This window comes from Scomber scombrus, chromosome 11 (assembly GCF_963691925.1).
Source record: "Scomber scombrus chromosome 11, fScoSco1.1, whole genome shotgun sequence".
Lineage (NCBI taxonomy): Eukaryota > Metazoa > Chordata > Actinopteri > Scombriformes > Scombridae > Scomber > Scomber scombrus.
The window spans coordinates 601862-627372 of record NC_084980.1 but is presented as its reverse complement, the minus strand read 5'-3'; the positions used below and the strand labels follow the sequence as shown (position 1 = coordinate 627372).

General features: G+C 42.7%; 2 protein-coding genes across 2 annotated transcripts in view; one reads left to right on the top strand and one right to left on the bottom strand.

The window, feature by feature from the left end:
- Window positions 1-990: 990 nt before the first annotated feature.
- ccr12a (chemokine (C-C motif) receptor 12a) lies at window positions 991-5657 on the bottom strand. Its single transcript, XM_062428978.1, has 2 exons — window positions 5563-5657; window positions 991-2875 (listed from the first exon to the last, which is right to left on the bottom strand). The coding sequence occupies exon 2, from the start codon at window positions 2859-2861 to the stop codon at window positions 1770-1772; it is 1092 nt and encodes a 363-aa protein (XP_062284962.1). The 5' UTR covers window positions 2862-2875; window positions 5563-5657; the 3' UTR covers window positions 991-1769.
- A 2864-nt stretch (window positions 5658-8521) lies between these two features.
- Window positions 8522-25511, top strand: part of LOC133990351 (leukocyte cell-derived chemotaxin-2-like) — a 337858-nt gene continuing 320868 nt past the window's right edge. Inside the window, exon 1 of the mRNA XM_062428636.1 lies at window positions 8522-8579. Coding sequence (XP_062284620.1) covers window positions 8528-8579 — 52 coding nt within the window. The 5' untranslated portion in view covers window positions 8522-8527. The remainder of the gene's footprint in view (window positions 8580-25511) is intronic.

Sequence of the window (25511 nt, the reverse complement as noted above, 5' to 3'; positions counted from 1 at the left end):
ATTTGGTCCATTGTCTTATAATTGCCAGTTCTGTTCATCATGAGCATAGGCACAATAAAATACATGAATTGTGCCTATTTTGAACTTAAAATCTTCAAAAATACTGTTTTGTGGTCTGTTTAGATATGACTAGCCAACTTACCATGGGGACAACAACTGTTTCAACTGTTCCCATGGTATCAGTCATGACAAAACATCATGTGCTAGCTAGCCACGGACATTGACACATCCCATCCATGTCACTGAATAGTCAACAAAACAATGATTCAAACTAGGTAAGTTTGGATTCACTCATACAAAAGGTCAGGACAGTATGACAAAAATACAGCTCATGAAAAAAGCTACTTTCATACCTCCGAAACAACTTTTCTTAATAAAAGCAGGACCAGATGCTCAATATGAGAGGCCATATTGAGCCTCTCATATTCTTGTTGGGCAGAGGGTCTAACTGAGCATGTGCAGTGTGAGTGCCATCACTCTAGCATGCTTCAACCGTTCCCGGTTGCAACTGTCCCCAGTCTCCCCTACTAAGGACTGACTGCTCTAACCTTTTATATGTGACACTATATATAACCTATATATATGACATTGTAACTAGCAAAAACTAATACTAATTTTGAATATGTGTTTATAGCATAATGCCTCAAACTAAATGTGTGTACTTTTGATGCTGCTGTTAGCTAGTCTCTTTCATCATGAATAAACATGTTTTTCATTTAGGCTTTTCCAAAGTGTATTTGGCAATAACACTGACACTGACTCAAGAACTACTAATGCTTACTGTATCTCATATTGTTTCTCTGTAGGCGTAACAGCAGTGTTTCATCAGAAAAATGCGGTTAGTTGACGGGAAACTGCTACAGATGTTCTGTCAGAAAAGGGAAATGATGTAAATGTTCATCCAATTTCACAAAAATACAGAAATAAATGGAATTTAAAGTTTCCATGAAAAGACACATATCACAGGGGAGCAGTTTTAGTGGTGTTTTTATTGGAAAGTTAAGATACAGTTCTTTTAGAGCACTAAGACAAGATCAGTCAAATAAACAACATCTCTACAAACATACACCTGTAAATCCAACACTGAATCAACAAGACTGAAACACTTAGAATAAAGACCAGACCAAGAGCAGGTCTAAAGCAGATACATAAAATAGTCAAAACAGAACCTTTCATTACCTTTGCTAAAACCAAACAAACAAAAATAAAATACTTGTTTAAAAATTTGAGCTAAAGATTTGTGTTTACAGTGGGTCTGGGGTGGGAAGCCAAATTTGGTCACAAAAAACCTACAACAATCTCACCTCAAGGTGCCAACGTTCAGGCCAACATAGACCACCTTCAAGTACAAATGGTAATATGAACATCATGGGATTTGATCAATAGCTTCAGATCAGCTACTCATTGACCTTCTGGTAAGATTGTTTTGTCAAATGGTTTGCATAGTTTTCATTTGATCACAAAAAAACATACATATAAGCCTTCATTATGTAACCTTGTTCAGATAAGAAGCTTTCTCCAAAGTTTTAACTAGAATAAAAGTTGAAGTTAATGATAAAATAATATTACATTTTTTTTATAACTGGTTATTTAATGTTATATTGTCAAGGAGTCTCACAGGAAGTGAACATGGAGTGAATTTTGGTTTTCTCCTATTCATGCTGAACAATAAAAGTTATGTGTGCACACGTGTGTGTGTGTGTGTGTGTGTGTGTGTGTGTGTGTGTGTGTGTGTGTGTGTGTGTGTGTGTGTGTGTGTGTGTGTGTGTCTAGTACTCATAAGCAGAGTGTGGTGTCCTCTGTGATGTAGTTCTGGTGCTCTGGCTGCTGAGGCTAATGTGTCTCATGAGACAGGGGACCTTCTTAGCCAGCAGTCTTCTAAAGTGGCTCTGAAACTTCTTACCCAAAAATGTGTAAAACACAGGACTAATGCAACAATACAAGTAGGCAATGTTCCGGGTCACATAAAACGCATAGTCCAAGCTGTCTGAGTCAGTACACCGGTCATCCTCCTTACTGGCGCTGGAGACCTGTAAAGCTCGAAGGAGGATGACGATATTATAGGGTGTCCAGCAGGCAAAGAAGGTGAAAATTATGATGAATATGAGCTTGATAGCATGGCACTTCCCCTTCATACGGGTGGACAGGATTCGGATGGTGATGCTGATGTAGCAGTACATCACCATGAAGAGAGGGAGAAGGAAGAAGAACACGAATTGTCTGTAATAACTGACCAGTCGCCAGTGATCCATGGTGTTGCTATCGTATCCTGACTCCTCACACATCAGTCCTCCATACGGACTCTCCCACACATTTTGGAGAACCAGCTCTTTCACACTCGCTACAATACTGATGCACCAAACTGCTACAGATGCAATAATGGCATACAACTTTTTCCTGCTCTTGGCAGCTGCCACTGCATGCACCACTGCAAGGTATCGGTCGAATGTCATGAGTGTGAGGAAGAGGATGGAGCTGTAGAAGCCTATGAAGTAGGCGCTGCTGACTATCTTACACAGAGCCAAGCCAAAAATCCACTCAGACAGATGGTAGGTTGCCCAGAAAGGGAGACTGGAGGCAAAGAGAATGTTGGAGAGGACCAAATTCAGGAGGAAGATGTTTGTCACTGTGTTGAGCTTCTCATACTTGTAGATGATGAAGAGGACAAGCCCATTGCCAAGGTAACTCAGGAGGAAGTTGACATAGTAGAAAACTGGGATGAATCTTGCACCAAAGTGATTGACACTCTCCTTTATGCAGAGCTGGACAGTGTTTCTGACCACATAGCTTGGATCAGTTGTGTCATCGGTATAATTAAGTAATTCCTGGAAGAGCCCATACTGGTCGTCATCATTATCCATGGCTGGAGTTTGTCCTGTGTCACAGAGGCAGTAAAAACCTGTGTTAGTGTATTCGCTGGTGGTTGTAGAAACTGCAAATAAAACACAATTAACTTTTTTTTTCAACATAAGCTGAGCTCACTCAACAAAGATTCTATTCTCTTTTCTTTATTCTCCACCAAATGCATGTATATTACAAACTAGTAATGTACCTTTATTTACTCTATTTGACTATCTGTTTTACAGTATGTGTAAATACATGTATTTATGCTTGTGCTTATATACAGTATGTGTTATATTAGGGCTGACGATATGAATTGAGACTCTACACACCACAGACTGGATTTCTTGTAACCAAAGAAGAAACTATTTATTGAAAGCTCATATGGCTGTAGGAATAAAGCTCTTGCAAAAACAGGCTTTTCTGTGCATGAGTAGTCTATCTACGGCCAGAGGGAAGGCAGGAAAAGATTCAAGATTTAAATAAAAATAAAGTGCTCGTAGAGTGAGTGGTCTGGGTCATGTGTGGTTGTGAGTGCTTTGAGAACCAAGGATGAGGTGACACAACTGGATAAGTTGGAGTGGGAATACTAATGAGTTTGCTGGCTAAATGAGTTATCTATAGTAGTTTGAAATGGCACTATACAGAAGAAGTAGCTTAATAATGCTATGGTACAGGAGAAGAAGAAGATGGAGTTGGATAGACGATTCAGTTCACGGATGGCTGTAATCAACTGTAAGTTTTTCTATCTTGTGTCAGTGAATTAGATGTGATAGTTGGGGTATTTCCGGGTTGGTAACTATGGTGCATGTTATCAAGCATGTTACATAAATGTACGTGATTATTTGTTTTCACCTGTAGAAACTAGAAAGAGCAGATTTTACCATGATCAACATTAATGAGGTTCCAAACTTAATACAAATAAACCCAATTTTTAACTGTCAATCACCATGTAAACGTTGTCATCTACCAGAAAGCTAATATATATATATATTAGTTATATGTCCCTGACCCTGAGAGTAACTGTTCTAATACCTGACAGTTATCCCAATGATTCATTTGAAACATCCTTATTCTTGTCACTTGAAGTCAAAGTAGAGAACAGAAACTGCTGACTGCTGTTGTAAAAATGTCCTGACTCTCCCTTAACTGATCTGCAACTCTTGTTCCTGAAAATGATTCATTTTTACTTGAGAAGCAAAGTAGCATAAGTGCTGCTTTATAGTTTTCATTTCTAATAACATTTGTTAGAAATACTTTACGTACGGTTCAGAAGTGAAGTAATTTAAATTAAACAGTAAGGTTTAGACCTGCTCCATATGTAAAGGGATTGAGATGACTTGTTGTGATTTAGCGATATATAAATAAGGATTAATTGATTGATTAATTGATTGATTGATTGATTGATTAATCGATTGATTGATTGATTGACATTAGATGTGAAGTTAGGTCAATTCATATATGTTTTGTTAATTTACTGAAAATGTATTTACTGTAGTTAACTTTTTACATAATAATGTTTACACAGTTCATTATTTACATATTTTCAAGTTTTAATTCCAAAGCCTCTGATTGGTCAATTGAGTCACATGTGAGTTAGGACCAAGGAAGTGTTTTTTTTTTTGGCACTGATTATCTATCAAACCCATAGTTTACAATGATATTATTTACAACATGCTTTTTTCAAGAGTGACTAAAAATGTTCACATTACACACAAAAAATTAAAAGAAATTAAAAAGATTATTTTGATTATATAACTTATCTGGTATTTCACATCTATAACATACTCTACTGATACCTCAAATGTCAGAATACAGCAATTAATGTGACTCAGGAAGATCTGAGATCTTTTTGTCTCATTTGCCCCAGCTTAACGACTGCAAAAGCCATGCAATCCTTTGTGGATTTGGCCCATGTTTTTTTTTCTTTATTCATTACAAACCAAAACGTAACATGTGGTCTTTTTTGTGGTTACAAATGAGAAAACCAAACTCAAAACCACATCCAATTTTGTGTTTTGTAAATTCCCTTTTTCATTTGTCATTATGGACAGACAGGAAACAGAAGTCAACTGTAAATATGTCAGAACACAAATAAGCCCTAACCTGTTGTTAGCAAGGTTTATCATGGTTTTAAAAAACAAATAACAGATTTTTTTATTTTTTATTTTAATAATTATCTGATGAAACCTGGACCGTTGACTCAGGGCCGGGATGTCAGACTGATGTCGACATACTCCACAAAATTACAATTTTATTTATTTATTTTCTCAACACAGCAGCAAACCAGCTGCGTCTTACTAAAGTGATAAAACAGGTCAACAATACTACTACTAATATACTAGCTGTAAAACACACGTAAGCCCTCACAAATGATATGATTCTGTTCAATCACAATTTGTAGAGAGGCACACCGAATACACTGTAGGGTTAGTATGAGCCAGACTATTGCTTTATGGAATTAAAAACAGTTGAAAAACAAATTTTTATGAAGTTGAAAGTTTAGCTTTACCTCTACTGCACTGATTTGATCTGATGAGAACTCATAAACTTCACTTCACCTTCCATTTGATAGATCATAAATACAGAGTTTCAAACCAGAATGAACCAGCCAAATATGCATGTACATTTCTAAAAGAAGTATCAAGTGCAAAATATTTAAATGTAATTTTTAAAAATCTGTACTTGATATCACTATCAACAAAGGCTGAAAGAACTCACCAGTTCAGCTCTGTAGAGATGCAGTGGAGGAAGAGCAATGAGGAACAAAAAGAAGAAGTAAATATATCTCTCAACACAGCTGACTTAATTCAACAGTTTTGGTGACAAGGATGCTGGCATCTGCTAAAGGGGCTGTCTTAGAACACACTAATTTGTTTTTGTATGTGTGTGTGTGTGTGTGTGTGTGTGTGTGTGTGTGTGTGTGTGTGTGTGTGTGTGTGTGTGTGTGTGTGTGTGTGTGTCTGTCTAGTACTCATAAGCAGAGTGTGTTGTCTGGTGATGTGACTGCTGAGGTGGATGTATCTCAGTCTTCTAAAGTGACTCTGGAACGTGTTACCCAAAAATGTGTAAAACACAGGGCTAATACAACAAGTAGCACATACGACGCATAGTCCAAGCTCTCTGAGTCAGTACACCAGTCATGACGATATTATAGGGTGTCCAACAGGCAAAGAATGTGAAACTTATGATGAATATGAGCTTGATAGCACGGCACTTCCCCTTCATACAGGTGGACAGGATGCGGATGGTGATGCTGATGTAGCGATATTATAATGTGAAAAGTCTGTGTTATTATGTGTGTGTGACCTCTACAAATACTCAATACACTTCCACTCTGCCAGATCTTAGTCTGCTAACCATTAGTTTGCTACACTTCAAGTCAACAAATTACCAGTTTTGCTATTCAGCATTAAGTTCCTGTTGACTGTACTCATCCAGTTCTGTTTCCTCTGTAGTCCTGCCTGCTCTGACTCTGTTCTCTATTCCATGTCCTTCATCTACTCAAGTCTCCTCGGACCCCACACTGAACCTGCCCCTGCACCAGCTTCAGTCCCTGGCTCTCAACTACCAGCTCAAGCTTCCCCTCGCCCGCAGCCTATCTTCCCTGTGCTCAGGTAGAAACATTTGTTTATCTTATTCCTGTCTCCTGGTCTGTGTCTGCATCTGGGTTCACCTGTTCTATAACCCCACTGAGTCTATTACAACCTTGCTTAACCCCTGCAGGTGATTCAGCACACATCTGTTATCTCTGGAGATAGGAAATGATACACCTATGGCTACTTTCAGTTGTCATATTTGGATGATGTTGCACAACATTGCACACCACAACACTATAACACTACTTCAGCCAAAATACATGGGACAAGAGGAAACAAATGTCAAGGCAGCCTATTTAAAATTAAGACTCAAACTGATCGACACACTATACGTGGCTGGAGAGTCACAAACACAAACTCCACACAAATCAAGTTCATAGACAAAAGCCCGATGGATTTATGTACACTTTGTTAAATTTCCTGGAACTGATGGCTGTAAAAAAAAAGGTGTTAAAGAAGCATTTCCTTTCAAACTCATTTATTTGACATACCAGGGTCTGAACGCCCTGCTGCATGGGAACATGTATGCTTTCTTGGAACTGATGACTGTGACAAAAAGGTGTTAAACACAAACTCATTTCCTTTTTAAACTCATTTCCTTGACTTGTCGCACTCCAACTGGTCCAGGACATGTGAAAATAAAGTATACTTTTTTTGTTATATTTCCTGGAACTGGTTACTGTGAAAAAAGGTGTTAAACACAAGCCCATTTCCTTTCAAACTCATTTGTTTGACTTGCGCGTAGCATGTAAAAGTTTATGCAGGACAAGTTGATTTGTCACAGCCAATCAGAGTCATGTCAGCCAAGCACCTGATAAATGATTTGGAATGACAGTATAGAGCCAGGTTTACATCACTGTGTGGTGCAGCATCGAAGCAAAATGATGAATGCACCTTCTGAAATTTCACATTCTACATACTAATCATGACAAACACAAATCATGCACGCTTTCTCCACTTTGAACAGCTGACTGGACCTAGTGGGGGAAAAAATTGAATGTTTATCTCTGCATCTCTCTCCTCTACATTCTGTGTGTGCCTGTATGCATGAGAGCAGGGCTGAGCTCTACACACACCAGTGTTGCCAGATGTACAATAATTATCATATTTTTACAATAATTTGGGGGTGTGGGGAGTGGGTTGTGCCTAGGAAACTGGACAGGATCGCTCTCAGCAACACTTTTACCACTGCTGCTGAACCAGCTTTAGTGGTAGAAAAAGCTTCAATCCACTAAGAAAACATATCAACAATTTCAAGTATCAATAAAGGCCATCATCAAATGATCAAAAGGAGTATCTAGAGTAGGATGGCTAGACTGAGGCATTGCCTGGCCTTTACCAACATTGTTTGTCAGGCATACTACACATTATTTGCCAAAGTTTTTGTGAGTTTTTAGAGAAGCCTTGTCTGTACCAGTACCCATTTGCTGTCTCTACCATCAACCTCTAGACGTGTGGTATTCCCATGCATTAGACACAACAAGGTAATGAAAAAAACATTTTGGCAAAGACGGGATGCAATTTGATCAAGGGTACAGTCAATGTCTTTCCACAGGTTACACTCTGGAGTCTCCTGGAGTGGAGAGGCATTCTGATGGAAATCATCCAGGTCTGTTGTGGAATTAAAGGAGAAGAGATGTTAGTGAGGTTGGATCAGAGCTCATATGGCTGCTTTGTTGCTGCATCTGCACTTTCATTTCCTCTTAACACTGAGTGGTTTAATGTGTGACTCATACTTGCACACAGCCACTTCCTGCAGGAGTAAAGTAGGTTAGGAGGTAGAGACTCATGCATAATTTGTCTGCCAGTTACATGTGGGTATTATACCAGTAAGAAGTATGTGTATATGCAGAGCCATATAATTTTAACCTTTAGAATGCTGACTCTATGTGTATGTATGTATGTATGTATGTATGTATGTATGCATGTATGTGTATGTATGTATGTATGTGTATGTATGTATATGTATGTGTATATATGTATGTATGTATGTATGTATGTATGTATGTATGTATGTATGTATGTGTATGTATGTATGTATGTATGTATGTATGTGTATGTATGTATGTATGTATGTGTATGTATGTATGTATGTATGTATGTATGTATGTATGTATGTGTATGTATGTATGTATGTATGTATGTATGTATGTATGTATGTATGTGTATGTATATATGTATGTATGTATGTATGTATGTGTATGTATGTATGTATGTGTGTATGTATGTATGTATGTATGTATGTGTATGTATGTATGTATGTATGTATGTATGTATATATATACAGTTGCAATCAAAATTATTCAACCCCCATTGCATTTTAGGTTTATTGGCAAAATTTAAAATGTTTCAGGTGTTTGCAATAAACAAATTACACAAGAACAGTTTAAATAGTTAAATAAAACTAATATTACAAGGATTTTATCCAAATTCAACACTAAATCCTACTTTCAATGACTACTGCAGTCTCAAAAATATTCAACCCCCTGAATAGAATTCCTCATAAGAGCACACATTTGCAAATTAGGTGTGGTCTAAAGCACACCTGATGCAACATATCATTAGTTGCATCAGGTGTGCTTGATATAGAACCCCTCAAATACCTGGACTATTGACGGTGACGTTTCATTGCATGTTAGAAATCAAGAGAATTGTCCAAAACATTCCAAAAAAAATAATTGCCTTGCACAAACAAGGAAAAGGATACATGTAGACTGGCTCCTCCAGTCTACATGTTGATGTGTCCTTGGGCAAAACACTTAACCCCTAATTGCTCCCGTTGCTGTGCAACGGTGTATGAATCTGAGTGAATCGGTAGTTTCCTCCTGATGTGCAAGTTGGCACCCTGCGTGGTATCTGCCTGCCATCAGTGTATGAATGTGTGTGAATGAGTGAATGAGATGTAGTGTAAAGCGCTTTGAGTGGTCGAAAAAGTTTGCAAATTTAAAGTTAAAGGAACAGTGGCTACACTACCTGGACGTGGCAGAAAAAGGAAGCTACCAGATTCCTGAGGAGGCAGGTGGTCAAAAACCCTCAACTGACTGCAAAATACCTGTAGCAAGACTTGGTGGCAGCAGGCATTGAGGTTTCAGTTTCCACAGTAAGGCGCATACTAAACACTGAAGGGCTCCATGCCCGTACACCACTACTGACCCAAAAGCACAAGAAAAGTCGGCTCCAATTTGCTCAAAACTATATAAATAAGTCAAAGAGGTTTTGGGATTCTGTTCTGTGGAGCGATGAAACAAAACTGGAACTTTACAGGCCTATGTCTGGAGGAGGAAGAATGAAGCAGATGCTGTAAAGAACACCCTGCCTACAGTGAAGCATGGCGGTGGCTCAGTGATGCTCTGGGGCTGCTTTGCTTCCTCTGGCACTGGAAACCTGCAGCGTGTGGAGGGCAAGAAGGATTCAATCAAGTATCAGGAAATCCTGGGAGAAAATGTCATGCCGTCTGTGAGGAAGCTGAAGCTTGGACGTCATTGGACCTTCCAACAGGACAATGATCCCACGCAAAGTGGTTTCAGAAGAAGTCCTGGAAGATACTAGAGTGGCCATCACAGTCGCCTGACTTGAACCCCATTGAAAATCTCTGGTGGGATTTGAAAAAGGCAGGTGCAGCACGCAAGCCCAAGAATATTAGTGAACTGAAGGCCTTTGCCCATGAGGAATGGGCCAAGATCCCTCAGAAACGCTGCCAGAGGCTGGTGTGTGGCTATGCATCACGTTTGCAGCAGTTCATAACAGCAAAAGGGTGCTGTACTATAGTACTAAAGATGCTTGTCATGAAGGGGTTGAATAATTTTGAGACTGCAGCAGTCATTTAAAGTGGCATTTTGTGTTGACTTTGGAGAAACCATTTGTGATATTAGTTGTGTTGGGCTATTTAAATTGTTCTGCAAACAGCTGCTAGTTTGTATTGTTTTGCCAATAAACCTAATTTGCAGTTGAATAATTTTGATTGCAACTGTATATATATATATATATATATATATATATATATATATATGGTGATCTTTAGGCCTATGTCGTTCGCTATCCCCCTCTGTTGAGAGAAGTGTAGCAGGGTTAAGAATAGTGCAACAAGATTGTATGACATTTGGAAGGTTCAGTAACATATTATGGTAGTATGGTTACCATGATGATTTACCCCGGTAAGAAGTGAACCAGCGTCGTAGGACGGAAAACCCAGAGTTAACCCTGAAGTTACCTCCATAAGAGAAAATCCAGCTTCGTAGTACAGGCCTCTGGAATACCCCCCAGGATTAACTAATCATGGCTGTTAGCCTGGTCTGGAGCAGACTAGCTACACAGAATAAATCTCCATGGTAATTTATTCTTCTCTCGTTTCATGCAACAGAGTCCCGGCTAAATTCAACCAGGATAACCGGAAAATCCCAGCTTAATCCGCTATCTAGGTTTTGTGCAACAGCCCTCTGGTACGGCATAAAGCAGCCTTTCCCACCTGTAAAAGATGGACGTGCTTTCACCCATTCAGCAATGATCCTTGTCATAGCAGGTACCTACCCTTTCTGTTAGGAGTTAATGTCGTTGTGTTTTTTCGTTAATGCTGTTGTGTTTGTCTTTTGTGAGTGTGTTTTTCTTTTTTGTTGTGTTTTTCATTTTGTCATTGTGTTTTTGTTAATGTCGTTGTGTTTTCTTTTTGTCGTTGCATTTTTTTTTGTTGTTGTTGTCGTTTGCCCTTCAGGGCCACCGTACTTCTGGCCTGGGGTCCGTTCCATAAAGCAAGCTCAGAAAAGCGGCACTTATTGACGAACACCTGACTTGAATGAGCCTAACAAATGAGATCAGGCTAAAGCGGTTCCATAAAGGCCGATCCACGTTCACGCAATCAAACTAATTCAAGACAGGCTCAATTATTCAGACTAATTGCGTGTGCACGCCATTCACAAGCAGCCCATGACGTCAAACACAGATCAAACGGATTCACAATGACAAAATTCACCACAAAAGAGCCACACAGCAGCAGTCTCCAGCACACACTTCTGCTGGAGACATATGAAGAATTTAAACATAAGATCACAAAAAACAATAAATAAAATCCAAGAGAAAGGCTGGCAGGAAATTGCTGATGGATTGAATGGGTCTGATCTGTCTCTGAAGGTGTGTTCTTGTTGCAGTGCACTGTGTACTTTGGCAGCTCTGTCATGTTCATCTCCTCAATGAAGGGACACGCCTTGACTACCTGAGAAACAGTTCATGGGATGAGGTCGTTATATAGACTGGACCTTGATCAATTTACAGAAAAAGAGAAACGTCTAGACATGCATCCACTAAACACGTCTGAGTTTACTTCTTAGACATTATTTTAAATGTACTAATCAATAACCAATACCTTTAAAACAGCGCTTCCTACCAGTTAAAGACATATGGATTTAAATATTACATCTCTTGTCCAAATATTTTTGCAGTTGTTCATATTTATGAGGCTATTATTCTGTCAGGCCTCAATGTTCAATATTATGAACACACACACAGACACAAATACATACATATATATAATTAAGTTGACTATGTACTCGACTATATAGGGCTATGTATGAATGTATATATTAGTTTTAAGTATTAAGTTGACTATATATGTAGAAAAGGCCTCAAAGTTACAGGGTTATTGAGAGTTTATTCTTGTTGTGTGCTTTTGTGTTCTGTTTGATGTTAATTCAGGGTGGTGATATTGTTGAGGTGGGCCAGCCCCAGTGGTGGGGTTGTATCTGAGGAGAGGTGTGCACTTCAGTTCAGTTAAGTTAAAAGGTGTGCGGTGCAATGGCTTCAGTACCAGTGATCTGTGCGTGAATGAAGAAGAAACCACACAATCACAACTGTAAGATCCAGCTGTTCTGGAAGCTCTGTATACTTACCTGCAAAGAAGAAGTAAAGAGAGTAAACTGCAGATCGGCCTCTCTGTTCTTTATTCCTCCATACTCTGGAAACGGCCTTAAGTGGTTTTCTGGCCGACACTCCTGTGTGAACTTAGTAATATAATCGGAACTAGCACCCAGCTAGAGCTTCTCTTCCCTACATTGATGGTCCTTCGAGCCAGATATTACCAGGTTTACACCAAAGATGGATCCATATCCAGAGTATGAGGATCGTGGTGCACACTCTAAACGATACATTCGTCCCCCAGCACGCTATGCATATAGAGATGGATCATCTGGACTACATCGGTCAGAGATACAGAGAAGAAGTAGAGACAACTCACCAGGAGGGTAAGGCCAGGATGACCTCCCTCACTTCCGCTTACGACTCTTCACCATCAAGTCACTTGCAGAGGCGGGAGGCTATTCTTCAAGAGATGGACTTGTGCTATGGAGCTGAGAGCCAACAGTACATCCCGGAGAATCAGCTAGCCCCCCTGCTGTTTCCAGACGGAGAGCTCAGGGAACGGTTACAAGATCACTCTACTCCCCTATCTCCAGCGCTGCGCCCGAGACATTCACATGATTATAAAGCAGAGCTAGAGGACATGCGTCATGAGAGGCACCTCATTCAGCAGACACAGCGGCGCATGTCATCAGATCTAGTTGAGCTTAGAGCACTGCGAACAGAAATGAGACAGTTAGTGGATGCTGTCCGTAACTTACAGAGCCTGTCTCCTCTTCACACCAGCAAGCCAGAGCTAAAAGTGATGCAGCCACAGCCACCAGTTGGAAGTGAGCCTGACGGTGAGGAAGAGGATGACTGGCCTGCACCACCACCATGGCCAGAGCCCCTACCCGATGAGGAGGCAATGTCACCCCCAACTTCTAAGCTGCTTGTGGGCCAACCACAAGTTCAACACTCCACAGGGGGGGGCCCTCCTGGTCCGAGGCCACGTAATGTCACGGCCCCTTATTCATCCCCCTGGTTTAAGCCTGCCCAGCCTCAGCCGTGGTTATCCAGTTGTCCCCCAGCCGAGCCCAAGTACCCAAACAGCTTATGGAGGTCACAGTAGTGAGCCTCGCTCCAACCCAGCGCCCCCACAGCAGCCTCCATGTATGTCATGGACACAGCCACCACCCTCCAGAACACCTCAGGGCAAGCGTCCCCTCATCTCAGAGCAGAGTTACCATGGGCCACGCCCAACAATCCCCAACTTCTCAAGTCGGGACCCAAGTGAATTTGCACGGCTCAAGATCTCACTGGAGAACCTCTTATGCATCCACATGATGCACCTCAGCTGTTTAAGTACCAAGTGTTGGTTGATGTAGATATATGCTATGAATTGGCCACTGCTAAAATATCACATAAGGGGATTAATTACTTTGTTGTTTGTTTCATATAAATATGTGGTCCTATGTGTAACAATCTGAAAGCAGTAAGCTTGTTGTGTAATAAGAATGCATGAAGACAGTTTACCCTGAAGTGTAATTAAATAGGTAGATTCTGGATGTTGACACGTCCCACTTGCATAGGTTAAAGGTTTATTATTAACAGGAGAGCGGGGTCAAACATTCAGTCAGAGCCCTGACCATCCTTTGTTAAACAATGCAGAACTAACCATAAAACCCCCACAGGAGGTCTGGTGATTGTGTAGTTTCAGAAGAACTAACCATAAAACCCCCACAGGAGGTCTGGTGATTGTGTAGTTTCAGAAGGGGGTCACATGGAAATCACTATTGCGCCTGTTTAAGGAGGTCACAGGAAGATCACATATCCTGGACTGTGAGAAGATGGAGGATGGAGTCAGATCAACAGCCAATCAGGAGACGACAGCACCTCACACATTATATCTGATTGTATTTTTGTATAAAAGGGGTCAGGGAAAGGAGAGCAGTCGGACTTCATGAACTGACACACACTGTTGTTCATCAGGGACAGGAAGATCTCGACCCAGAGCTCTGTATGTTTTATTCATTTACTGCTAAATAAAATAGCCTGTGAGACCGCTCATCTTCTCCTATCCTTTCATTTAACGAACACACAGACTGAGCTAACACATAGCGTATGATTTAGCAAGTAGAATTAGCTCAAGTTAAACATTGATCACCTGCATCTAGTAGAGGCCAAGTTAATAGCAGACGCTTACCTCAACTCTCCAACGCTGTTCTCTGACACAATGGTCGCCCTGAGTGACAAGTTCGGCCAACCACATCAGATAGCCCTGAAACGTATCGCAGCTGTGATGGATGAACCGGACATTAGGTGTGGAGACCTTGGTGCATTTGAGATGTTTGCGCTCCAGATCCAGTCACTCGTGGGAATGCTAAGAACACTAGGGCCCGAAGGAGAAGTGGAACTACAGTGTGGCTCACATGTTGCTCGTCTGCTAAGTAAGCTGCCACCTGAGCAGAGAGCAGAGTTTCGCCGCTGCATGTTCCATCAGGGCACACAAACCCACAACTTAACTGATCTTTCAGAGTGGCTGAAATACGAGTCCTGGTGCCAGGATTCTGAAGGCCAATTAGCCGTGAGGGGTGCTAAGGAGAAGCCCATGTCTAGACCTGAGGGACGGCAGGGTAAGAGATCGACCACTGTCCTCCACGGTGTGAAGGATACAATGGGGAAACCCGAGGTTCCAGTGCCAGCTAGCTCCGTCAAGGGGAACAAGGGCAAGCCATACTGTCCATACTGCAACACTGAGGAGCACTATCTCAGCCAGTGTGTAGCGGTATCCAGGCTAACCAAGGAGCAGCCGACAGAATGGATTAAGAGTAACAGGAGGTGGAGTCACGTGGGTACACCGAGCAAGATGGCGGCACGGTAGACGAGCTCCGCTCACCCACCGATATTTACATTATCTTACTGTATGATAACCCACAAACGTTTAGCAAAATAGTCTCCCCTAGAGTCCATGACCTATATCTGAGCAGGCCGAAGTGTTTTTTGGACCTCAATGGCGACCACGTCAAAGTATTTTAAAGACGCGGCCCGCATGGCTACCAGGAAGAACCCTCCGCCGACTGAAGTAAAGGTAACTTCAAACTCGCCGCTGCCGGCGCAGTTAGAAAAGCAACAGGCCGGGAAAGTTGCAAGCATGGAGAATATGTTTGCCGAAATCTCCAAGATGAGCGCCACGTTGCAGGGAGTGGCTGCAGACATACTAACTATCAAAGCAACAACTAATGAGTTAAAAGATACGGTGAACAGCATACAAGAAAGGCTGGAGGAGGCGGAGGGGCGGATTTCTCACCTGGAGGATACTACTGAGAGGCTTGTGTGCAACGGTGAACACGGTGAAAGGAGGATGGAAATTTTATGGGATCGTAGTCAAATACTTGAGAACCACAGCAAGAGAAATAACGTGAGGCTACTGGGACTGAAAGAAACCTACGGGAAGAACGGCACAATGGACGACTGCGTGAAGAAGATACTGAGCGACGGGCTCGGAGTTGATGTCAGGGGTGAGTTTGAAGTGGAGAGGGCACACCGAGCACTAGCTCCCATCCCCAATGAGGACCAACCGCCCAGACGGGTGCTGATCAGATTCCTACGGCAGTCAGCGCGGGAGAAAGTTTTGAAAGCTGTCAGAGAAAAATGAGGGCTTGAATGGGAAGGGCTGAGACTCTCGAGAGAATTGGCCGAGAAGAGGAAAACCTTCACGTCCGTGAAGAAAACACTACAGCAGCTAAATGTGAGATACACGCTGGCCCACCTGGCGACTCTGCGGTTTACTTGGAAGGAGAAAAACCGCAGGAGCAGGAATGCGCTATCTAAAAGCAGAGGTATTGCACAATTAAGGGTGACATGGACAATGACAATCAGACTGATTTAAAAGTGGACGATGTGTAACAGACATTGGTGGGGTTTGGGTTTGATTCTTCACCGTCTGAGCGGAAAGCCGGAGAGAGCTGGCTAGAGGTGAAATACCCCATGGACCAAAACGTCCGTTAATTTTCTTTCTTGTTTTGTTTTTCATTTGTTTTAGCATGGCTGGAGAAAAGCCAGGGGCCTCAGCTAATGTTTTGTGGGGCTTGTTTAAGTTTAGTCTTTTGTATTTTTTCTTTTTTTCTTATAAGAGTGTTAAGGTTTACACCACTGTTCATAAACTGGTTTGCATAGAGTTGCTTTTGGTGATGACAGTCAAAACTAACGAGACATGTGAGATGTTTAGATTACATGAAACACTAATAAGGGACATAGTCAATATTGATTTAAACAGAATGTCACAAGGTATTTTTCTTTTCTTCTTTCATACGTAGAATATGGCTAGGAATTATGTTACATGCATAAGCTGGAATATTAATGGTTGCGGAAACCCTGCAAAAATAGGGAAGGTACTGACTTATCTGAAGCATAATAAGGCAGACATCATTTTCATACAAGAAGAAGCAGTCAAACTGAAACGAGGTTTGGTTGGACATATCTTTCATAGTTCCTGCTCTAGCAAGCGGAACAGGGTAGTCATACTGGTGAACAAAAACTAGAGTTTTATTTTACTGAGGGAGTTTAAAGATGATGAGGGCAGAATGGTATGCATACAGGCACTAATAAATGGGACTAAGATGATACTGTGCAACATTTATGCACCGAACAAGGGAGACCCACATTTTTTCCATGAAGTAAATAAGACATTGGGTGACATGGAGGGTCAGATAATACTGGCTGGTGACTTTAATCAAGTTTCAGATCCCTTCTTAGATAGTAGCAAATTTAGTGGCCCAATAACGTCTAAGGATAGAGCTGCAATACATATGATCAGTGAGGATATGGGATTGGTGGACATATGGCGACTGATAAATCACAGCGACAGGGAATATACTTGTTTTTCTCACTGCCACCAATCCTATTCCAGGATTGATATGTTTTTGATATCGAACACAATAGTAAATCAAGTTGTAAATTGTAAAATTAAAGCAATGGCTCTCTCAGATCAAGCAGCAGTAGAGCTTAGTATTGACATAAATACTGACACTGAGAAAAAGGGTAGATGGAGAATGAATGTATCATTATTACAGGATGAATCCTTCAGCCGACTGCTGAAAGAACACCGTATATCCTTTTTTGAAATTAATGCTGGCAGTGCAAGCTCAAAAGCGATTGAATGGGAAGCATCAAAAGCGTACATCAGGGGGGAAATGATAGCACATTCATCTAAAAAGAAAAAACACATGAAGAGAATGAGGGAATTGGAATCTGAAATCAGAAATTTGTAAATAGAACTATCAAAAAATTTCTCTGATAAATTATATCAAGATATATGTAGGCTTAAGTTCCAACTGCAAGAAATTTATAATAAAAAAGTGGAATATGCTTTATTCAGGCTGAAGGGGGAGAGAAGACAGGCAGGTTACTTGCCAGGCAACTGAAGCAACAAAATACCTACAGTGTAATACCAGCAATTAAGAAATGTGATGAAATAGTCTCTTCGACAAAGCAAATAAATGAGGTCTTACATCAATTCTACAAAGAGCTGTATACATCAGACATCAATCCCAAACAAGAAGAACTGACGGAATTTTTTTCTAATATTAATCTCCCTAGATTGGCACCTGACCAAGTGGAATTATTAGACAATTTAATAACAGAGAATGAAATCAGGACTGCGGTTTCAGGTATGAAATCAGGGAAGTCACCGGGCCTCGATGGACTCCCTGTGGAATATTATAAGCAGTATATAGATACCCTGGCACCAATATTGCTAGATATATACAATGAAGCTTTTACATTAGGTACCCTCCCCCCAACATTTAATGAGGCCTTAATATCAGTGATACCTAAAAAAGATAGAGATACTACTAATCCTGCTAACTACCGCCCTCTAAGTCTAATAAACCTGGATTGTAAGATATTGACTAAGATCCTGGCTACACGCCTGGAGAAGGCCTTGACGAGCGTTATACACAATGACCAAGTCGGATTCATGAAAAATAGGTCTTCGACAGACAACATGAGAAGATTACTACACCTGATCTGGTTGAATCGGACAGAAAAAGATTCAGTCGTTGCTCTCTCACTAGATGCTGAGAAGGCATTCGACCGAGTTCAGTGGGAATTTTTGTTTGCAGCCTTATCACATTTTGGATTTGGAACAAACTTTATTAAATGGATTAAAATTATATACAAGAATCCCAAAGCAGCGGTGATAACTAACGGTGTGATCTCACCTCCTTTTGACCTCACCAGAGCTACTCGACAGGACTGCGCTCTGTCACCATTACTGTTTAATATTGTACTGGAACCATTGGCTATTGCCATCAGAGCAAATGCAGCAATTAGAGGGGTGGAAGGTGGAGGGAAAGAGCACAAATTATTATTATACGCGGACGACATTTTGATGCTGATAAAAGACCCATTAAATTCGATACCACACCTGATGAACACGATACAATCTTACTCCAAACTCTCAGGATACAAAATTAACTGGACAAAGTCGGAAGCTATGCCTATATCTGGCCTATGCAATTCAAACTCCCTGACAGATTTCGGCTTTAAATGGATATCTAAAGGTATGACATGCTTGGGAATCAAACTAAGCAGTCAATTGGAATAAATGCCTACTTTAAATTTAGAACCATTGCTGCAAAAAAATAAAACTAATTTGGATAAATGGGGTAAACTTAGGCTTACATTATGGGGGAAGGTCAATGTGATAAAAATGGTGGTTGCACCGCAATTTAATTATGTGCTCATGATGTTGCCAATAACTATATTTCCTCAAATCTTTAAACAGTATGATACAATAATTAAATAATTGTTATGGGACAGGAAAAGACCCAGAATCAAATCCACTAAAAGGTGCTCTCCTAGGAACAAAGGAGGTCTGGGGTTGCCAGACCCGAGATTATATTATGTCTCCTTTGAAATGGCCAAACTAACCAAACACTGGAATAAAGATAACCAGCTAGAGTGGGTTAACATTGAAAATAATCTGTCATCTCCTTTTACTCCTATAGATAGACTATCCCAATCCTCACATAATATACTGAATCCTATTATATCTCACTCCAAAGAGATCTGGACTAAAATACATAAAATGCATAAATTATCACATTATAAATGTGTAAATAATATAAATATATTCTTCTCTGTGGCATAACCCTATGATCAGCATTGGAAAGGCATCAGTATACTGGAAGGAATGGCACCGTAATGGACTATGTAATGTTGCTGACTTATATGAAGAAGGGGTGTTCATGCCATTTGCTGACGTAAAGAGAAAATACAATCTTGAGGGAAAGGAACATTTTTGGAAATATCTGCAGATCAGGGACTGTGTTACCTCCAGGATTCAGTATAAGGATGGTAACCACATCATGGACTATCTTGCGTTACCTGCTGAGTGCCAACGAGCCTCTATATTCTATAGAACAACCAACCAACAGCTCAGCGATGGCTGTCAGAGCCTGAAAACAATATGGGAGAAAGACCTGGGATGTCTGATGACTGACGAGGAATGGCGGAGAATTATATCTAATAATGGGAGATACATTAGGGAAGCCAAAGGAAAATTCACACAATACAAAATAACCCACAGGTATTATTGGACACCACAAAGACTCAACAGAGCAGGTATAACAAACAATAAGCTGTGTTGGAAATGTCAGAAGGATGTAGGTACTCTGCTACACTGCATCTGGGAGTGTCCTGTCATTCAACCTTTCTGGAGGTTTCTTGAGGTGGACAATTTGAGTAATTGGCTAGGAAGTGCCATACCATTATCTCCCAGATTGTGCCTCCTAGGGGAAAGAAGCCAAATAAACAATGTAACAAATATAGAATTCGCTATAATCATGGCAGGGATTACAACGGCTGCCAGGACAATACTTAAATTGTGGAAAGTATCCAAACCCCCTGAAATGAAAGAGTGGGTAAACATCATGATAAAGACAGTTTCATACGAATTTATGCTCAACAGGATGAACAATAGCAACAAGAATAAGGCACCAATCTGGGACTTGTTTTGGACTCACATTGTACTGCCTGATGAGCCTGTAGTGTGATTACCTTCCTCATAGTATATTTAACATACTAATCTGCTGTATGGATATTCTACTTAGTTATGTTACTATCAACATGCCCTTTTATTTATTTATACTGTATTTTTATTTTATTCTTGTTTGATTTTTTATTTTTTTTATTTTATGCCATTGATGGTCCATGTAGTATGTATGACGAGAATTGTCTCACAATGTTGTACTGTCAAACACCAAAGAGAAAAGAAATAAAGACTTGAATTATAAAAAAGAGTAACAGGAGGTGTTGGCGCTGTGCACGGTCACACCAGGCTGCACAGTGCAACTTGAAAAAGACATGTAACCTTTGCCAGGGGAGGCACCTCCAGGTGCTGCACGAGGTCAATGTGAAGCCCCCTAAGGAGCCAGCAACAACACCTGAGGTGGGGAGTCATGGCACAAGGCCCGCCACAGAGGTGCTCTATCTGGATCGACCTACAGAAGGCAGTCGGGTCTTTCTGAAAGTTGTCAAAGTCTGCATTCACCAATGGCGACCGAACACTCAACACCTACGCAGTATTGGACGACGGTTCTGAGAGAACTATGCTGTTGCCAGACGCAGCAGAGAAGCTAGGAATGCAGGGGACCCTAGAGAACCTACCACTACGCACCATTAGGCAGGATGTGCAGACCCTCCACGGTGCATCTGTGTCGTTCTCCATTTCCTCTCCTGCAAGGTCAAAGACCCAGTTCAAGATTACTGGTGCCTTCACCGCTGCTCGCATTGGGCTAGCGAGCCATACTTACCCGATGGAGCAACTCCGGAGGAATTACAAGCACCTCATTGGCCTTCCCATACGGACCCTCATGAACGTTAAGCCCTTGCTTCTCATTGGGAGTGATCACCCCCATCTCATCACCCCTGTCGAACCCGTAAGGTTGGGACCTCCAGGAGGGCCTGCAGCCGTTCGCACCAGACTGGGTTGGACACTGCAGGGCCCAGCTAGTGTGGCACAGCAGGGGCTACACGTCGTTCCAAATGGTAGCACCTACCACCCAACCACCGCAGTGTCTACTGACAACTGTAGCGCCCCAGGTGAGCGAGCTGATGAAGCATGTTGAGAGACTATGGCAGGTCGATACCGTTCCATTCAGGAGCGAGAAACTAGTCACTCGTTCAAGGCAGGACCAGGAGGCCATCAGCATCCTTGAGACCAAGACCACCAGAGTAGAGGTCGATGGCATACTACGCTACGCAACCCTGCTGCTCCGCCGGAAGGATATGCTGCTCCTTCAGGCTACTAAAGAGGCCGTTCTGCCCAGTCTACGGAGCGTGGAGCGGCGACTGGCCAAAGACCCTGCGCAGGCGGAAGCCTACAGAGGGGAGATGGAAAAATTGATCAAGGCAGGCTCTGTCATCAGGTGTGGCCCTGAAGTACCAGTTGAGAAAGGTCGTGAGGCATGGTACATACCTCACCACATGGTGAGCCATAATGGCAAAAATAGGCTGGTCTTCAACTGCTCCTACCAGTATCGAGGGCAGAACCTTAATGACTACCTGCTGCCTGGGCCGACCTTAGGAGCATCACTTTTGGGAGTCCTGCTACGCTTCCGAGAGCATGCAGTGGCGGTCAGTGGAGACATCAGAGGCATGTTCCACCAAGTTCGCCTTCTCCCAGAAGATCGTGCCTTGCTGAGGTTTGTATGGCGGGATGTCAGTCGAGGGTAGCCTCCTGTGGTGTACGAGTGGCAGGTGCTACCATTTGGAACGACGTGTAGCCCCTGCTGTGCCACGTTCGCCTTACAGCGTCACGTCACTGATAACAGCCAACCAGATGAGGAGGTGAGGATCTCAGTCGAGAGATGCTTCTACGTGGATAATTGCCTCCAGAGTGTCTCCACCATCACTGAGGCCAGGCACCTTGTCGACAAACTTCGAGCCCTCCTAGCATCCACAGGCTTTGAGCTGCGTCAGTGGGCCAGCAATGCACCAGAGGTGATAAGCCACCTACCAGAAGAGAGCCGCTCTGCTAGTGTTGAGCTATGGCTAGCTCAGGACATGACAGATGCCCCAGAGTCCACTCTAGGGCTAAGCTGGCTCTTCCACACTGACGTCCTGGGCTACAAGAATCGCCATGTGGAATACAGTGTTCCCACGATGCGCAACATATACAAAGTGCTGGCGAGTCAGTATGACCCCTTAGGGTTCATCTTGCCCTACACCACCAGGGCTAAGATGCTCGTCGGGCACCTGTGGGACAAACAGAGGGGATGGGATGACCCACTGCTACCTCAGGAGCTTCTGCAGCAGTGGAAAGCCTGGGAAGAGGAGCTTCAAGTCCTGCCTCAGGTCACCATGCCCCGACCATACTTGCCGAAGGAGGTGGACCCTTCCGGGCTTTACAGAGAGAAGGAGCGTACGGCTCAGTAGCATACCACCGAACCACTGACAGACATGGTGGAGTGTATCTGTCATTCCTGATGGCACGCTCCAGAGTCGCTCCCAAGCGATTTCACTAAATGCCTCGATTGAAACTCTGTGGCGCGCTCACTGGTGCACAACTCTCGCAGGTGTTGGGAAGGGAGCTTACTGTGTGCATTGATCAGACAATCCTGTGGTCCGACTCCACAACGGTGCTGACCTGGCTGAAGTCTGAATCCTGCTGATTTAAGGTCTTCGTCGGCACCCGTGTGGCTGAGATACAGGAGCTGACTGACAGGCATGCCTGGAGATACGTCGATTCGGCAAGGAACCCTGCGGATGACGTGACCCGAGGGAAAAAGCTGAGGAAGCTGATTGAGCCAAATCGGTGGAGCCAGGGACCCTCCTTTCTCCTGCATAGTCCAGACTCTTGGCCAGAGGACCCAGCGGTTGACCCAGCACAGGATACATCAGAGCTGCGCAAGTCCACCTTCTGTGGGGTCACCAGAGTTGGAGTTGCAGCTCTTCATCCAGTCATCCTAGACCCAGGCCATCCGGCGACTAAGCTCTTGATCCAAGATAGCCGCCTCCACCACCCAGGCCCCGAGCGAGTGTTCGCTGAGCTTCGGCGCTCTTTCTGGATCCTGCGGGGGCGTGAGGCTGTTCGGCGCTATCAGTACAGCTGTGTTGATTGTCGACGATGGAGGGCCAGACCCACTGTACCAAAGATGGCGGACCTGCCAGCAGCCCATCTGCGCCTATTTAAGCCTGCTTTCTATTCCACAGGGATGGATTGCTTCGGGCCATTCGACCCAAGGTGGGCCGGCGCCGGGAGAAGAGATGGGGAATAATCTTCAAGTGCCTCACTACCAGGGCGGTGCACTTGGAGCTCCTGACAACTATTGACACGGATGCCTTCTTGATGGCTCTTCGCCGGTTTATCGCCCGCAGAGGAACGCCTGCAGAGCTGTTCTCTGACCAGGGGAAACATTTCAAGGGAGGGGAGAGAGAACTCTGTGAGACCTTCAACGGAATCTCTCCCGTACTACAACAGCTCCTTGCCCCACAGAAGATCACCTTCCATTTTAACCCCCCGGCAGCCCCCCACTTCGGAGGGGTGTGGGAGAGGGAGATACAGTAAGCACACTGTTCTTACTGAAGTGGAAGGGATCCTCAACAGTAAACCTTTGGGTTATGTGTCTTCCGATGCTAGTGACCCAGACCCAGTGACTCCCAATGTTCTTTTGATGGGGCGGCCCGATGGGTCTTTACCTCAAGTAGTCTACCCGGAGAACGAGGTCATCGGTCACCGCCGGTGGAAGCACTCCCAGGTTTTGGCTGACCAGTTCTGGGCCCGTTTCATCCGTCTCTACGTGCCAAGTCTTCAGGCTCGCCAGAAGTGGCAGGCCTCAGCAGCTGACATCGTCCAGGACTGTGTGGTGATGATCGTTGATCCACAACTTCACAGAGCCCTATGGCCTATTGGGAGAGTAGTCAAGACTCATCCCAGCTCTGAAGGGCACGTCAGGTCGGCTGACGTGAAGGTGAAAGAGAGGGTTTATACCCGGCCAGTTGCCAGGCTGGTTGTACTCCCTGCAGCTCCTTCTGGAGAAGATGGGGACGATTCCACTCCTGCGACCTCGGCCCAACCGTAGAACTTTGTTACCTTTATTGATGGACAAATGTATTATATACATACATATATCTCTACAATATATGTGTATATATATTTATATGATTAGGCTATTATTAAGTCGACTTTATGTGAACTTTTCTTTTTAAATGATGGTGATTAATGAAGCCATATAATATGTTAAATCATCTCTTTTCTTTCAGGATAAGCAGCAACTCAAGCTAAGCCAGACAATTAGCCTGGTCAGGACCAGGGGCCTGTTTCAGGAAGCAGGTTTAACTAACTCTGAGTTAAAACCTTGACACTAGGTTGACCGACTCTGAGCTGTCAAACTCAGAGTTTTCGGTTTCAGAACAGGGGCCTGTTTCAGGAAGCAGGTTTAACTAACTCTGAGATAAAACCTTAACACTAGGTTGACCGACTCTGAGCTGTCAAACTCAGAGTTTTCGGTTTCAGAACAGGTGATAACAGTTGGTTCAATCAACTCTGAGTCAAAGTAACTCTGAGTGAAGCTTGTGCATTAGGAGATACCAAGCCCTCATCAATGGAGCACAGGTAACATGATTCACCATGGCAACAGGTGAAACAAAGGGCTCAGTCCTCCTACTTCTCCCTAGTGGAGTTAGAAATATTAATGAATGCATGCAGATGATGAGTATACTTAAGAAAAAAAGAAATACAGTAGCAGCAGCAAAAGAACATGAGCTGACTTGGCAGAAAATTACCAACCAAGTCAATGTGTGAGTATTAATGAAAAAAAGTTTTGTCTCGAGTGTTCCACATTTAATATTCATGCAGACCCCAACGCAGGCCTACTTGGCAGCAACTGAATATGAAATATATAAAAATATAGCTCAAACAAGTCAGGTAAAATGTCATTACAAGCAATTGTGATGTTGTTTAGCCTGCCCTCATTAAACAGCATTCAGAGGCTACATTCAACATGTGATATATTTCAGTACTTAGTGAAATCTTCTAAGCAAAAAAGAGAGTCAATTTTTCAGCCATCCCAACACTACCAGTATCTATTTAATATTGTATATTTGAAAGCCTAAATGCCTTTATACATACAACACTACCAAAGTGTAAACGTTTCAGTGCAAGAGTCACATTTCTTTTTTCTTTTTTTTTTAAAGATTTATGTTTTGGCACTTTCACCTTAATTTAACACTAGCTGGTAT